This window comes from Felis catus, chromosome A1 (genome assembly GCF_018350175.1).
Source record: "Felis catus isolate Fca126 chromosome A1, F.catus_Fca126_mat1.0, whole genome shotgun sequence".
Taxonomy (NCBI): domain Eukaryota; kingdom Metazoa; phylum Chordata; class Mammalia; order Carnivora; family Felidae; genus Felis; species Felis catus.
In genome coordinates, this window is record NC_058368.1 from 157537569 (window position 1) to 157554603 (window position 17035).

Below are 17035 nucleotides of genomic sequence, written 5' to 3' on the forward strand. Positions count from 1 at the left end.
ATTGCTAAAAGTGGCCTAGGCCCTAGATTTTGCAAAACACATGGTATTATCCCAAACCAGTCAAAGTTACAATGAAAACTCATTAAATTCAATAACATAAACAGTATCAAAGTCTGAGGAATATTTTCATATAGATTTGGAAGTATATTCAATTCTTACATCTGTTTTTCAACACCAACAGTAATCACACTTTTTTTTTTTTTTTTAAAGCTACCAAATGCTTTTTCAAAATAAATCTTACAGAGAAATCTACCATGTATTACAAAGAGAGTCAGCACTGCTCTGGTAGAGGAAAGGGATGACAAGGGACTGGGACTGCTGAGGCAGCCACTGTGGTGACATCACAGAACCCCCAGGCTCTGGGGGACCGAAGACACAACATCAAGGCTCTAAGCTAAGGAAAAAGAAACAGCAAAAAAGATGCACAATAGTTGGGGGCTATAATTTTATTAATTACATTTTAGTCACATCTTAAATGACACTTAGAAAAGAGTATACACAAAATATGAACTTTTATGTGCCATATTTTGATGAGAATTAGTGCCAAATATTTGAAGGATACCAAAGATAAAAATTAGTGTTCTGCTGCCTTGTTCTCTTCTTTCCTTTTTAAAATGATTTCTTTGGAGCCTGGGTGGCTCAGCTGGTTAAGCATATGACTTCAGCTCAGGTCATGATCTCCCAGTTCATGAGTTCAAGCCCCACACTGGGCTCTGCACTGGCAGTGCAGAGCCTGCTTGGGATTTTCTCTCTCCCTCTCTCTCTGCCCCTGTCCTGCTCTCTTCTCTCTCTCTCAAATAAACTAAACTAAACTAAACTAAAATGCTTTCTTTATTATTGGATCCCTTTGTATTTCCAGTTCTAAGCTGGGTCTTCCTCAATGGCTTGAGAAGAGTGAGTTTGCACTGCTCTTTTTTCCTCTGTATGTATGTATCTTTTTTTTTTTTTTAGAGGGAATGTTTTCTTTTTTTTTAAATATTTTTTTTTTTCAAAAAAATTTATTTATTTTTGGGACAGAGAGAGACAGAGCATGAACGGGGGAGGGGCAGAGAGAGAGGGAGACACAGAATCGGAAACAGGCTCCAGGCTCTGAGCCATCAGCCCAGAGCCCGACGCAGGGCTCGAACTCACGGACCGCGAGATCGTTACCTGGTTGAAGTCGGATGCTTAACCAACTGCGCCACCCAGGCGCCCCTGTATGTATGTATCTTTTACATACAGAGGAAAAGAGAGCAGTGCAAACTGGCCATATCTAGCATGCTATATATTCTGGAGCAGACTGCTCAGTTTCCAACGTGGGCCCAGATTCTACCATCTGTGTTACTTTGAGTAAATAACTTAGCCTTATTCATCCCTTGTTTCCTCATCAGTAAAATGTGGATAATGATATTATTCACCTAATAGGACTGTCGTGAAATCTAAAGAAATAGCCCTCCTCAAGGTGCTTGGCACGATGTCCAGTATGTGCCTCAAAATGTTTGCTCTGGTGGGGCGCCTGGGTGGCGCAGTCGGTTAAGCGTCCGACTTCAGCTCAGGTCAGGATCTTGCGGTCAGTGAGTTCGAGCCCCGCGTCAGGCTCTGGGCTGATGGCTCAGAGCCTGGAGTCTGATTCAGATTCTGAGGATCCTTCTCTCTCTGCCCCTCCCCCCTTCATGCTCTGTCTCTCTCTGTCCCAAAAATAAATAAACGTTGAAAAAAAAAAATTAAAAAAAAAAAAATGTTTGCTCTGGTGATATAAAGACACTACTGGGGAGCTCCCGCTCTGATTTTTGCTTGTTTGATTCAAACACATATGTAATGATGTGTTTGACTTTTAAAGTAATGTTCAAATGGCAAAGGACCAATGATAAGTGTCCTATGGATAATCAAATACTCTGAATCCTCAGTATTTACAAAAGTAAGGGATTAGAAACCTTCAAGGTCAGATTTTAGTGTTAGCTTAAATAGAAGTCAAGGAAACTATCTGGGAAAACAACAAAAAGACTAGCAAAATTTCTAAATATTTCAAACTCAAAGTACAGAGATATTAGGTACAAGAATGAATAGGCCACAAAAAGGTGTCCATGAAAGGCTGAACAATTACAGATACCTGGTGCTAATCTAGAAGGGGAGCAAACACTTTTCCCAAGTGCCCTACCTATAAAAAAAATATGCTGCCTTCAGAGCCCTAGATAGCAGCTACAGCACAACAAAGAAACAAAGAAAACAGAATTAAGAGTTCTCATGAGGACCAAAACTTTGTGACTTTAAAGCATTCAATCTTCATAAATGCAAACAATATTTTAAAGTTTGTAGGGATTTTTAGTGTCAAAGCTACTGGTAGTCCTAAAGATGAATAAAGCCTATATAGTATTTTAATTTTTATGGATGTCTTTTCAAACAAGTACCATGAAAATACATTGCTGAGATAGGGTCTATTTCATAAAATTTATTTCTGTTCAGTTTTCATATGTCAATTTCACATGCTAATTTTCTTCAGGACTATAAAGGAAATAAAATGATTTGGTTTAATGGGTATAAAGCTATTGATATATACAGTGCATCAAGAGCTAAGCTGAATTAGAAACTGCAGTTCTAATCTCTAAGACACTTAGCAGGTCTGATGTAAATAAGAGAACATTTCAAATCTCTTAGATCAACTCTAGTGTGGTTGTAAGAAATACATGACTAAAAAGATTCATTTTTAAGGATGGTGTGCTTGAGCTACTGGCAAAGCCCTCAAATCTTTGCCTGCAAATAAAGGAATATGTTGTCAAAGAAAGGGCAAAGATTTACATATAGACAGCTAATTACTGTACTTAGATAATTCGTAGCACAAAAGTGTTTAATTATCTTCTAGATGGTTATGTGATTTTAAGAGGCAGAATGACACAACACAGGCTCCTCTAGAACACTGAAACTGTTATCAAGTAGCAAAATATTTTATCCCCTTGCTAATAATTCACTGCACTGACCCATTAAAACAAAAAAAAAAGCATGGGTTTCATGAAAAAATAGGCTTCTTGAGAAGTCTGTAATGTTCTTTGCAGGAAGATAGGCATCTAATGATGAGGATGAAAACTCAAAAGCACTAAATTATGAGGACTATCAACAGTGGGAAAGAGAAACAGTAAAATAGCAAAATATATACAAAGTTAGAGAATTGAGTAATTATTTTTAAAAGTTAGAGAAATAGAGTATTTATATTTCAAAGAAAGTCCTTGAATTACCGAAATAAAATTACCAAAATAAAAAATTTTCCCCACTATATTGGGAAAGATAAATAATATAATGAGTACTCAAAACCACTCCTAGCAATATCAGTGGAGACAGTAAAACATATGACAGTATTTCAACTATTTCTTAAAATATTGCATTTTACCTGTGCCAGATATTATCAAGCAAATCACAATGTCAAACACATTTTAAACATTATCAAATGATTATTTTTGAAATTAAGAACATGTATTCAGTATTGGTAAGGGAAAACACCTTGTGACAGGTATTTTCAAACAGCTCTGGAAATAAACAGCAGCAGCTTTTGGGGGATAGAGGGGAACATGTGGTAGCAATTTAGCAACAGTTATCAAAAATTTTAAAAACATTCATATGTTCCGACCCAGTAATTCCGCATCTAGGGATCTAACCTGAAGAAATCATTAGAAATGAAAATAAAGATTTACACAAATTGGTTATCAAACCATCACATCACGGTTGTATAGAAACTATGTAAGTAATGGGAGAATAGCTAAAGAAATGTTAGTTTATCTATAAAATGAAATGTTAGGTAGCTATTTTTTTTTTAATTTTCAGTGTTTTTATTATTTTTATTTTTGAGAGAGACAGAGTGTGAGAGGAGTAGGGGCAGAGAGACAGGAAGACGCAGAATCCAAAGTAAGCTCCAGGCTCTGAGGTGTCAGCACAGAGTGCGATGCAGGGCTTGAACTCAGGAACTGTGAGATCAGGACCTGAGCCGAAGTCAGATGCTTAACCGACTGAGCCACCCAGGTGCCTCTAGGTAACTATTTAGAAGTAACTTTTCCTATTTTGTGACATAGGAAAATGCTCCTATGTTAAAAAGAAAAAGTAGGATATTAAAAAGCAGCAAATACACCGTGACTACAGTTTTTTAAAACTTAGGTGTAAATATAAAAAAAAGACTAGAAGAAATCCAGCAACACCAGCTGTTTTTCATTGTCAGGACATTTACTCATCTTTGTGCTTGTATGTACTTTACATACAATCCTAACATGTGCATTCATTTGTTTTTCAATCAAAAAACAATAAAGACTGCTTTAAAAATAATTAGATTTTAAGTTATCACAATGACATTTGCCCTTCATGACACTATCACTTTAAATATATTTTTTTAATTAGAGATTTTTTTTAATAGAATTAGAAATCGTGAAATGTAAGACTATCCAAAATTAATCCTGAATGCATGATTATCTTATGCTTCAAGTTCTCTATGAAGGAACAAAACACTACCTTCCTTAAAAAAAAAAGATAAAACAAAATACCAAGCCTCCCTAGAACAAACTTATGAATAACTGTGGAACTGTGAAAAACGGAACATTGTTAAGTACCATCCCTCATTCCTAACCTGTGAAAACTGACTTGAATGAATTACCAACAAGAGAAAATTAACAAGCATTCAAGGAATTTCTTAGTATTAATTAGTAGAGTATTACCATATTTGTGAATATGGCTATGCCTTATATTCTCAGTCCGAAATAATATATTCCCAATATTAATTTATTGAATGATTAAACACTAAGCTGTGTAAATATTATAAAAGATTGCCCCTTTCCTCTATGGCTACTATAAGTACCAACCCTCTAATAATACTACAGGCCCAATTTAGTTATCCTACTGCAGTTTTCTACTGCATTCTGAGTTTATTACCTAAAAATCCCTAAGGATTTTATCTTTTTAAAATTCAGCTGAGTGCTACTTTTCATTCCCATAATTTGTCCTTTCTAGACAAGACCTATTCCTAGGGCATGTCACAATACTACTGCTCCAAAATGTCAACTGTTAACGCCAAAAGAAAAGTGGCCTTTCCTCCCATACCCTTGTTAACACCAATAAGTCAGCTTGTACTTTCTTTCCAATGGGGAGAAAGATCACAGATGGAGAGAAAACTTTCTTTCTCTATTGATAGATGACAAAGCAACTCTATCAAGTAGTTGACGAGCAAGATATTTAGCTGGTGTCCAGCTATAGATAACTTTTCAAGACCTGCCTTCTTTATTTTCATTGTCAACATGTTTTTTAAACCTTTAATATTCAGCCTTTCTCCTAGATTCTTGACATATTTAAACTTGGCATCTCAAAACATTTATGTTTATAGAATGATTAGGAAATACAAACATATATATATATATATATATATATATATATATATAGCTCATGTAAATTACTAGCAATGACATTTTGGTGTAGAGCATTTCATATTTACTTTGTAGGTTTACATTTGTGTTTATGTATTTAAAAAATAGTATATATAGGATATCTTATTACTTACTGATTAACTAGGAAGATGAAATGACAACTTAAAAAATTTCTTACCTACATACATGGACAGTCTTGCCATTTACCACTTACATGTTCTTTTATACCCACTAGGAAAGTAATATAGCCCTTCAGAAGGATCTAGAATAATATGGCCTATACTTAATTTTTGGTATTTCATTTTGGTAATTTTTTTTGTTGCTACCATAAATGAGATCATTTTTATGTTGAAATTCTAATGGCTAGCACTTAGAGAGGCCAGTGATTTTTTTTAAAATTGTATTTATCATTTATTGGGCATGTTTCATGTGCCAACACATTGCTAAGCTCTAACATTACTGGACAGTGGCCTATGTAATTTGTCTTTAGATGGGAGATAAGGCCAAAGAAATGATCCACAAATAACAGGAATTTCAAAATCTGCACTCATATACATGCCTTCCTACTAGCCTCCATACACAAACCTTCTTTGCTCCTATCTAATGCCAATCTCTCCTCTGAGCTACTATCTCTCCAACCTACAAAGGGGCACTGCTCTAGCAAGTCTTTCTTACATTATCAACTTTTGCTTTCTACTAGATCATTCCCATCCATTTACAAATGTCCTGTTCTTTCTTCCATTTTGAAAGAAACGTCTCTTCACTTGAGCCACCCAATGGTTTTAAAAGTTATTTCTCAAGTGACTACTTTACTGGAAGAAATCCTTAAGTTTTTAAAGTTTTTTACTTGGTGTACTTGGATTACCTGCAGTTACTGGCAAACTTATCGATTATCCATGGCTTTTATTTCATTTTCTTTTCCATTACTGAGCATTCTCAGAACAATGTTATATTACAGAGAGAGTAGTGGGCATGTATACTTTATTGCTAACACTAATAAGGATATTTCTATTGTCTTATGACTAAGTGTGGTAATTGGCTATTAGTTTGATAAAGATATTTTTAATCGTGTTAAGGAAGAATTCATTCTATTCTCTACTTATTGCCTTAAATTTTAATTCAGATTTAATACTGAATTTTTATCAAATGCCTTTTGGTATCTGTTGAAATAGTTCTGGATTTTCTCATTTAACCTATAAAGATGACAAATCACATTTAAGGTTAAGGATAATGAGAACAAACTATGTATTATTTGTTTCTACAAAACAAATATAGCTTGAGAGTCATGAAGTTTGATGATAAAATGAATACCTATGAAGTCACTGCCCAACTTAAATACACTAGCAATGATCTATCTAACCATGTGCTCCACACTTATGCCTGCCTTTCTCTATCAAAGGTAACAACTACTCTAACTTTTATGATGATCATTCCTTTTTTTGCTTTCAATAATTTTATCACATGTGTGTATACTTATACAACATATTAATTTTGCTTGTTACTAAGCTTTATAAACATGCTGTGATGCCATCTGCAGTCTTCTGGCCACATGAGTTTTTTCTGTTGTATACTCTTCCACTGAATCAATATGCAGTTTATCTCTATTAGTTTGCCATTATTCTTAATTAGTGTGAACAAAATTTGGCAAAAGGAGCTTCAAATTCCCTAAATGTTAATAATTAAAAGTACCAACACACATAAGTATTCATAAGTTAACCAGTATTTTTAACAGTTAAAAAAAAAAAAAAACTCTTTAAATAGAGCTTTGTACCAGAATTCCATCGTAAATACACCTTTCTTCCTTCTTACTACTGAGTTTCCAAGTATAATTAAATCCTATAAAATGTCCTTTGGAGTTGTTTCTTGAAAATCCTTTTGTTCCAAATTCTCAGATGCCACTGATTCTTAGAAAGCTCCATCCTGACAGAATGAGGTATGGATTATTACCTAAACATCTCACGTATAGCATGTCCCAAACAAAACATACCCCCTGTGCCTCCTGTCTCAATCTGGTTTTTTAATTTATTTTGGGTTTGTATAATAGTCCCATCATCCAACCAAATATTCACCATAAATATGGAGTCTTGACTCCTGCTTTACATCCTTCCCTAATAAAAAGAATAAGTCAGGGAGGTACTGAATATGCATGTTACAATGTAAGTCTGACTACATGGTTCCCTGGCTAAAATTTTTAAAAAAGAGGATAATCTCCTGCAGTGCTTTTTTAAACCATAGACTGTGACTCACTGGTGGGTCATGACATTAATTTAGTGGATTGTGACTATGATTCTTTTAAAATGAAGTAGAATAGAATATATCAAACTACACAGATAATAACTATTGTGCTGTGAAACTTCTGTTTCAAGTTAGGTGAATGAATACACCTATAGTGTAAAGGTTCATAATGTGAAATGTTTTTTCTTACCATGAATTGTTTCTAAATGTGTTTGAAAGCAGTGACTGCAATAGGTTCCACCCAGAAAATAATGAAAATTGTGAACCTTCTCCTGAGAACAGAATGTACATACACACCTTTACACAGACATATTCTTATCATGTTCTTCATTATAGTGAATGTAGCTATCATAAGAAAGCCTAGGGAAAAAATTTTTAAAGTCATGATTTCCAGACCTCATCACAGACTCTCAGGAAATTTTATAAATAAGAAGCATTGATCTCCAAGGTAAAATTAAAATTCTTTAAGAAGGTGGGAACATTTGATAAACCTGTTTACCACTTTGCTCATGCTGAACTATTGGACTGAATGGCATTTTCTTCCTCCTCTGATCAGCCAATTCCTGGTAATCCTTCAAAGCCCGATTCAAACATTATTTCTTCTCTGAGACCTTCCTGATTTTTGCTCTTCCTCTTGCTGGTTAGGGAGGTGCTCAACAAATGTTTACATCAATGAGAGAATGAATAAAATGCTTGGTAAACATTTATTATAAGCAGGTGAGGATCACTGTAGTGATGAGAACAGGCTCTGGAATCAGATGCTAGAGTGGACTGTAGGCTCCTTTATTCACTAATTTGTGTGAACTTCAAAAACTAACTTCAGAGCCCTGATATGTATACACACCAGGAAAATGAAAGTATCTGCTTCACAGCATTCCTGTGAGGATTAAACTAGAGTAATATATGTAAAGTGCTTAGTATAGAGTACTTAGTACTAAATATTTATTGTAATAAATATTAATTTTAATTGTAATTATTGAAAAATAATTCAAATCTAAATTTGTTTTCAAAACAAGTTACTTTTATAAGTAAAGACTTTTAGCTTAAAAACAAATTTGAGATTTTAGCTTCAAATTTTTGTTCCTTCCAGTTTAATTTTTTTTTATTTATTTTGAGAGAGGCAGAGAGAGTGAGTGCATGCACAAGTGGGGGAAGGGCAGAGAGAAAGAGAGAGAGAGAGAGAGAAAGAGAAAGAAAAAGAGAAAAAATATGTAGGGGTCGATCTCAAGAACCAAGAGATCAAGACCTGAGCCAAAATCAAGTATCAGACACCTGACAGACTCAGCCACCCAAGTGCCCCCGTTCCAGTTTAAATCACAATTCAAGAATGGTTGTAAAAATATACTCTTCCCTGTAAATTCTCCAGATTATCTAACACAGGGAGCTAACCATGGAAGCTAGTCAAGGGTGGGGTCAGAAGAGAAAACTTTTGAAAAGATTTTATTTAGATAAAATCTTATCACACAACACACAGACACTAAATACTTCCACTGCTCTGCTATAATTCACTGAGTCTACAATGCCAGCAATTGTAAGACTATTTATGATTTTATGTGCTACCACATAATATAAAATGCTGACAAACTTTGACACAATACTAAGATGCCAATGAGATGCATTCCAATTCCAAAGACATTAAATGTTAAAGAAAATCTCAAAACACTGTTTGAAATAAGATCTAGGGCTTGGACATATTCTACTAAATTGTTTTTCTTGCTTATTTAAATTTCGACTTTTAAATAAAGCTCTTATAAGCTCATCTTGTATGCCTAGAATAGTGTCTTGAACATAGTAAGAGGTCAAAAGATATTTAAGTAATGCTCATGATCCAAATTTAGGGGTGGTTTGGCTGTAAGAACCACAAGGTATTATAGAATGGCAAAATATTATTTTCCAGGCTTAAATGAGTGCTATTTAAAAAAAAAAAAAGTTTAACATTTATTCATCTTTGAGAGACAGAGCATAAGTGGGGGAGGGGCAGAGAGAGAGAGGGAAACACAGAATCTGAAGCAGGTTCCAGTCCCTGGGCTGTCAGCTCAGAGCCCAACCCAGGGCTTGAACCCACAAACTGTGAGATCATGGCCTGAGCTGAAGCCTGATGCTAAACCACTCAGGCGCCCCAAGTGAGTGCTATTAAAGTGACAATTTCTGTAACATAGGTGACTCAACTTCACAAGTTTCAGTTTTTGGTGGGAAACAAAAAGGCAAAGCCATCAGTGGCAGATTTTATTGACAACCAGATGATGTCAGTTAGGAACAAGAGCTGGCATTTCAAAGTCCTATTTACCTTTGTCTACACACAGTATCTGCTGTGGTGCCTGGTACACAGTGAGTATTCATAAATACTTATTGAATGCAGACAGTAAGCTTAACTCACTGCTAAGAATGCAATTTATGGTATTTGTGGCTGCTTCAGATTTCAATCATAGTTCCAATTGCTGCTTTCCAAAGTAACTGCAGTTTGGTGAAGGACAGAGCAGAATGCCTTCATTCCTGTTTGTCATCATATTTCGGGAGGCTTGTCCTGCTGTAGCCTACATTTGAGTCTGTGTGAGGGTGTGGTAAGCAAGCACTTCGAGATAGTTTCTGCACGTACCACAAAGTCAAAGTCATCTTCCCACCCTCTGCCATCCTGCACTCTTCCAGAGCAGGGGATGGGCCTGGAGCCTGGTGCCTGTAGTGTTACCCAGCCATCATGTGAGGCATGGATGGTGAATTTAGCTCACTGCTCTCCTTCTTTAGAAACCCTGAAGCTAGTTCTTATCTAGAAGAAAAGGAGGGCAGAGGTGTGGCAGTATAAAATATACAAATTGGTCAATTTACAATAGCTTCAAACTGTGTCTGATTCAATTATTGCGTGAAATAAAATAAGTTTCTACAATGTCAGCCCATATTCCTGGTGAAATGAGATTTTATATAGGTATAAGTTTTATGTCATATATTATATGATATGTAAAATTATAATGTTATATATAATATAATATTATATATGGAAGTTAAATATTTCAAATTAAATTATTGTATTAATATTTTAGTAAATTAACACATGGTTGAAGAGTTATAATTCAATCAAATATTAAAATGCTATCTATTCATGACAACCACTGTAACGTTAAAAAGATTAAAGCACAACTGCCATTACAAAAAGATATAATTTTAACATCCTTCTAGTATTAATTACACTCAGAGCTGAGTGTATAAAGGTAGCTGTTAGTCAGCAACCTTTGAGCAGACTGACTAAACACAACCATTGGCCAAATCAGTGGGCTAGCCAAACCAAAAACAGCAGGGGAAAGCAGTCAGAGTACAGGCGTATCATCTAAGAAGGAATGGCAGTGTTGGGGATTTATTTTTATCTTTGTTGCTGTTTCAAACGGATAGTTATCTTTGCTTCCCAGGTATCAAGTACGTTAGAGAAGGGTAGTCTGCAGAAAGCATTTGTAGGTGGGTTGAAATTGCCTACTAATTTCAAATACTGTATAATTTAGTTTTTCAGACCTGATCTCCCCAGCCCCGCAAAGAAAAATAAGCAATTGACAAAGTATTTCTGAATGCTTACAAGAAAATGCAACCCTCTGTTCTTTAGGGTTAATGACTCTACTGCAAGAGTTTTATAGCATTATTCAAGCCTTTAAAGTTAGCAGTTAAATGCTGATTTAATCTTCAGAAGGTCACAGTGCCTTTTGGAAGACATACATTTTAAACTTGTTTGGCTGGCTATTCCTTGTTCATTCCTGGAAACGCATGTGTGACTCACTATTTTACAGGAGACACTACATGGTACTTACAGAAATTATTTTCTATTTTCAGGTCTCCTCTTAAAAATAATTTCTAGGGGCGTCTGGGTGGCTCAGTCAGTTAAGCGTCCGACTTCAGCTCAGGTCATGATCTCACAGTCCGTGAGTTCGAGACCCGCATCAAGCTCTGTGCTGACAGCTCAGAGCCTGGAGCCTGCTTTGGATTCTGTGTCTCCCTCTCAATCTGCCCCTCCCCTGCTCATGCTCTGTCTCTCTCTGTCTCGAAAATAAATAAAAACATTAAAAAAAATAATTTCTAAATTATGTATGCTAAACTAGCTTCTATTTTCTAAAGCCTCTGGGACTGCTGATTCTGAAGTAACCAATTTTATTAGAAAATTTTGGAACATTCTCACAACAAATACTGAAGTCTGGAATCCTATTTACTGTGACAAAGTTAACATTATTTCTCACTGCCCTGGGGTAGCCATTCCCTGGACATGAGTCCCTGAGGCTGCAGCCAAGTGCACTCTGCAAGGCCACCAAAGGCCCATGGGATGTGGCCATTATTTGCCATTGAAAACCTTGCCATTCAGTTTTTATCTGAATGATACCACAGATTTACCTTTTTATGTATATGTACATAGATTTTAGTAGGCCCTCAGGAATTTTACATACCTATCACCAGGATGTGATATTTTGCATTTAATGAAATCTTTGTTTAAAATGCTGATTCATACCAATCAGAAATATACACATAAGCCCTATTTCCGACAGTACCATTTATATAGAAGTTCTGAATGGAAGGTTCTGGATAAGTCCTACATTATTAATTCTTTCCTGAGTATTAGTGTATATGCGTTTGTCAGACTCTGAGTTCCCTGAGGGCAGAACCCATGTCTTACACATCCTTGTATCTTTGCACACTAAGCACTTAGCAAAGTACTTGGCACCAGTAAGGACTGAAAGAATGTGCAGTAAATAAGAAATAAATAGCACAACAAACCTTTTAGCACAACCATTGATTAGAAATGTGTTTAAAATTAGGTTAGCACATAACTGCATCAGTGACAACTGCCATCACTTAAAATCATGAGTTCAGTTGCTCCCAGTGCCTTTCCTCTCAAAGCTGTACAGTATACTGGGGAGAACTTCCCCTGATGGTGTCAAGACATACACCGTAACTATGCTCTGTCTCTGTTGCATCTTTAGACAAGAAACTTTCAGCAAACATAAAAATACAGAGTGTAGTTTTTAAAATTTTACTGGAACCAACACTTTTGGAAATTTTTCCCCTGCTACGTTTGCAGAATCCAGCTAAAATACAAGATAACTGTATTTCTATATTTCTATAAAAATACAAATGATTTGTATTAAAGCTTACCTGACAATCAGGAGATGGCTTTTGGAAACCAGGTACATTACAGCAACACAACTCTCTGAACATTATAACTTAAAACACCTTATTACTATAGCCCATGTGAATCTTTCCTGCTACCTTTTCTGTTCAATTAGAATAATCTATAGAAATTTATAATCCTAATAAACCTTTAGTTATGAGTTTCCTAGGTATCATCAGAACTGTGAGGATAATTGGTTGATCCATACCCTTCAGAATCCACAAGGCATTTTTGGCTGATTTATTCAGCTCCTGATATTCATGAGTTTAGAAATCATACTCAACTGCTCCCATAGATATTTCCTCATCTTTCTGAATCCAGAAAATGCCTTCAATGACCACTCAATTTACTGAGCACCCTCTTCCACTAAGAGAAAGGGATGAGATGGATTGTGAAAGACACAATTCACATTTTTTTATGATATAAAAGCTGCAGGCCAACTGCGGTGATAAAAATCTAGGTAGTCAATGGTTCTCAGCATTTTCACTCCTTAACAGCATACTGCTATAGTTTGTTTAATGTTCCAGGCTACATTTATTTAGAGGAAAATTCAACCTTAGAGAACATGTTCAGGCACAAAAATAAATATGCTTAAAAGTTAACCTGCCAAGACCTAAATTCTGACCTTCTAAAGACATTACTGAGGCAAGAAAAATCCTATAATTAGTTACTAGGAACAGCAATAGCCACGCCGTGCTTAGCATCAGGGAAACGAATTACTCTTAACACTAAATGTTCACTTTTGAAATGATGTTTTAACAGTACTTTAGTTATGTTTCAAATATGCATACATTTGACACTACCATGATAGTTCATGTCTATTTCCAATCACATATGATGTAAAAAGACTATAAATTTCTTAGATTCGCCAAATCCTTTCTAGGAAAACTTTCAAAGTTTCTGAAACACTGTATTAAAATATAACTAAAATTTCTCATTATGAAAAACTATCTTTTGTGGGAAATCTAAATTTAAACCTTCTTAAAAGTTCTAAATATTTTCCACATAGGAAAACTGTAAGCATACTTCTTCAGAGCTTTTAAAGCAATCAGCACAGGCAATGTTAAATTATCATGGCTCTCGAGAGTAACAGAGGAGCACTGTACATAAGACCCTCACATTTGTGGCTCTGCGTACTCCCTGTAGGCTGTGCCAACCCACTCTCTCCCCTGTAATGACTCTTTGTTTTTACTAAGTCCCAAAAGGCTGGTGAGAGCTCTGCAAAGAGAAGGAGGGGGAAGGGTGGATGGAATGCAGCTGCAGGCTCAGAAACAATGCTGAGTCCATATATTTTGTTCCCAGTTAGAATAATAAAAAGGGGGCCACGGGTGGAGGTGGAGGGGTAGAGGAGACAGAAAGCAAAGTAAGCAAGGTAGGGCCAAGTATTCCATTGCTCTCAGTCTACACCCTCCTGCACCAACACCCGACCCAATCCAATAGCCATTCATTTGGATTAAAAAAGCTTATTTGTTAAAATTCAAACACCATTAAGATTTAAACCTATCAGTCATTTACATCTAAGTTATCTTTATCAGTGAACTACACCCAGGCAAGGAATGGAGTAAGGAGAGAGAATGGAGCTAGCAAAGATACACTGTGGAAGCCTAGACACATGAGACAGGAAAGCTTGGGGGAGGCAGGTAGGAGAATTCAGAAAAGGATGTCCAAGTTCTCAAATAAAAACAGCCACTTTTTCAATGGTGCCTGGGGCCTTTTTGGGGGCAACTGGGATGCCAGAAAAAAAAAAAAATTCTTTCTAAGACTGCTAAAAGCTGCATGTGCCTGAATCAAGAGTTTGGAAGGCTGCACATGTTGGTTCCTCATTATTCAGTCTAACTTGATGCCTCCCTTCTAAGAAAATGTTCTTGTCTTGCACTTCCCTGGCCTTCACGTCCTGATTGGAAAAACAAGGAATTAAGGGAAGAGGCTGATCCCAAACAAGGTAACAGCTGCTAGTGAGGGAAAAGAGCTCAAACGTTCCTCTCTTCTCCCAGGTCTTGCCCTCTCATCTCAGATAACCTTTTATCTGAAAATACTTGGATCCCTCCAGGGCTCACAGACTCAGGCCTGCCTCTGGAACACCCTTTCAGATATTAGCGATACCATTAAATTTTGTGAGAAAACTTAAGAAGCCTTAAGTAAACAACCAAAACCAATACCTCAAAAATAGAGTCAGCAGGTGCTAAAGACCACCTATGAAGCTATAAAACAAAATTCAGAAGAATGCTAATAATAATTAGGATCCTATTCATGAACACTCAGTTACTAGGCAGAGAAAGAAAAACAAGACTTCATTGTAAAGCTATCATGTAGAAGCAAAGCTCTGACGTCCACACACAAACACCTCCTTGAAGTTAGCATTACTTAGAAGTACTCTTAGCTGGTATTGAATGATATAATTAATCTCTTGACTCTTGAAATGTTTTCAAGTTATGAAGTTTAGAAAGACTGTATTTACATTGAATTTTTGCATTTTGTGACAAACAAAAATTCACAAATGTAGATCTACAATCTATTTATAAATGTAGGAATACGATCTCTCTCCCTCAGCCTGCACTTTTTTTCTATAGCTCTAAAATCCATTTACAGATATTCCAAATCTCCATACTATAGTCAATATATAGACACAAATTCAGAAACACATATTAATTTAAAGGATGATTGAGTCTTTATTATTAAACATTAATAGTAATAATTTTAAAATAATACTGAACACTCCTGTAAAGTTTATCATCCAACATAAACATAAAATTCATAGATGTATTTTATTAGGAGTTTATTATGCTTTGAAATGCAACAACAACAAAAAAAGACACAGTACTTTGCTTATTCTGTGTATTGGAAAAACTCAAATTTCTTTGTACATTTTGTTTCTTAGTATGTATAATCCAAGAAATTAAGTCTACAGATATCAAAAATTCACTAATAATAACAATGATGTAATCAGAACTTGCCTGAAATTAATTCCTCTTATGTTTGGTCAATTGTGGTAAAAGAAACAAACAAACAAACAAACAAAACGTTTCTCATAATACTGACTCATGTGTTATACTTCGAAACAAGGTAAAAAAAAAAATCCTATTATTCATGATTTAGGGGGGAAAAACTACTCTCAATAAGTCTCTGAATTATTTTTTAAATAAATCAAGAAAATATAATTCAAGTGTATTAAAGGTGTCAGAAATTTACATTTAGTCATAAAGTTCACAAAATATGAGTGATCTTATATTAAGAGGCACAAATGAAAACAAATTTTAAGAGTTTCAATATAATAGTATGTGAGAAGAATATTAGATTTGCTTGCTACATCAGTAAGAGTACTCACCCCTTGGAGCCCTTGGAACTGAATTGAAGGTCGAAAAGGAATTAAATTCTATTAAAAGAAACATAAGAAAAAAACAGGTCAGCCTTGGTTATTGTGTCACAGAACTAAATGTTTAAACTTTAAAACTGTGTATCTGGTCAGTGCTATAGTCTGTGAAAGTATCTTTTCATTATATACTTAGTTTACATATCATCATATTAAAATGCCTTAATGAACAATACCACACACACTGTTGACATTTCTCTGAATCACACAACCACAGGTATATTTTGGCAGTGTAGTCAGGTTTTTTTAAATGACTGACACAATTTGGCAAAAAATGATGGCTACACTAACTCAATGTTACATTAAAAAAAGTATCTTGCTTAGTTTCTAAATATGTTTTTAAAAGGGGTAATGAGAGGGAAGAGCTAATTGGAAGAACTCTATAAAACTCTAACAGGATGCTATAAATGTAAAATTGAAGTATTTGATAATGAACTGTGGTTCCCAGGTTCTCAACAATTTACCAGAGGTTAGTTACTACTTGAGGGTCAAACAGATGACCAGTTTTCTCACAAGGTTTTCACCAGGAGAATATAATTTCTAGAACAATTTTTTTTGTGAGCTTTGTCCTCCTCATAACTTTAATATTTTATCATAGAGTTGTGTATTTAGAAGAAATGCGGTAATTGTGAATATCTGCTGTAGTCTCAGGCACGATTTCCTGTATCCAAAGTCACCAGTATGTTTCTCTACCAGAATGCTTTTCCGCACTCATGTGAGGCTAGTGTTAATTTCCTCCTTGACTCTTTGCAACCCAGAAGCTGTCTTCAGCTCACCACTGGAATTTGAAATTCTCTATCAATGTCATCAGTTCTCCTTGGTCAAACAAATGCTTACTTCTCTCAATTTTCAAATCGCTCACTTCTCTTTTGGAGATCACAACTTCCTTACACTTAGAGACACCAGTCCTCCTGGTTCTTT

The 17035-nt window shown here is 35.4% G+C and overlaps 1 protein-coding gene and 1 long non-coding RNA gene across 2 annotated transcripts in view; one reads left to right on the forward strand and one right to left on the reverse strand.

The window, feature by feature from the left end:
* Positions 1 to 17035, reverse strand: part of ELL2 (elongation factor for RNA polymerase II 2) — a 73740-nt gene that overhangs the window by 39750 nt on the left and 16955 nt on the right. Inside the window, exon 2 of the mRNA XM_004001508.6 lies at positions 16070 to 16117. Coding sequence (XP_004001557.1) covers positions 16070 to 16117 — 48 coding nt within the window. The remainder of the gene's footprint in view (positions 1 to 16069; positions 16118 to 17035) is intronic.
* LOC111561730 overlaps positions 1 to 17035 on the forward strand; it is a 414779-nt gene that overhangs the window by 32403 nt on the left and 365341 nt on the right. The gene's annotated exons all lie outside the window — the stretch shown is intronic.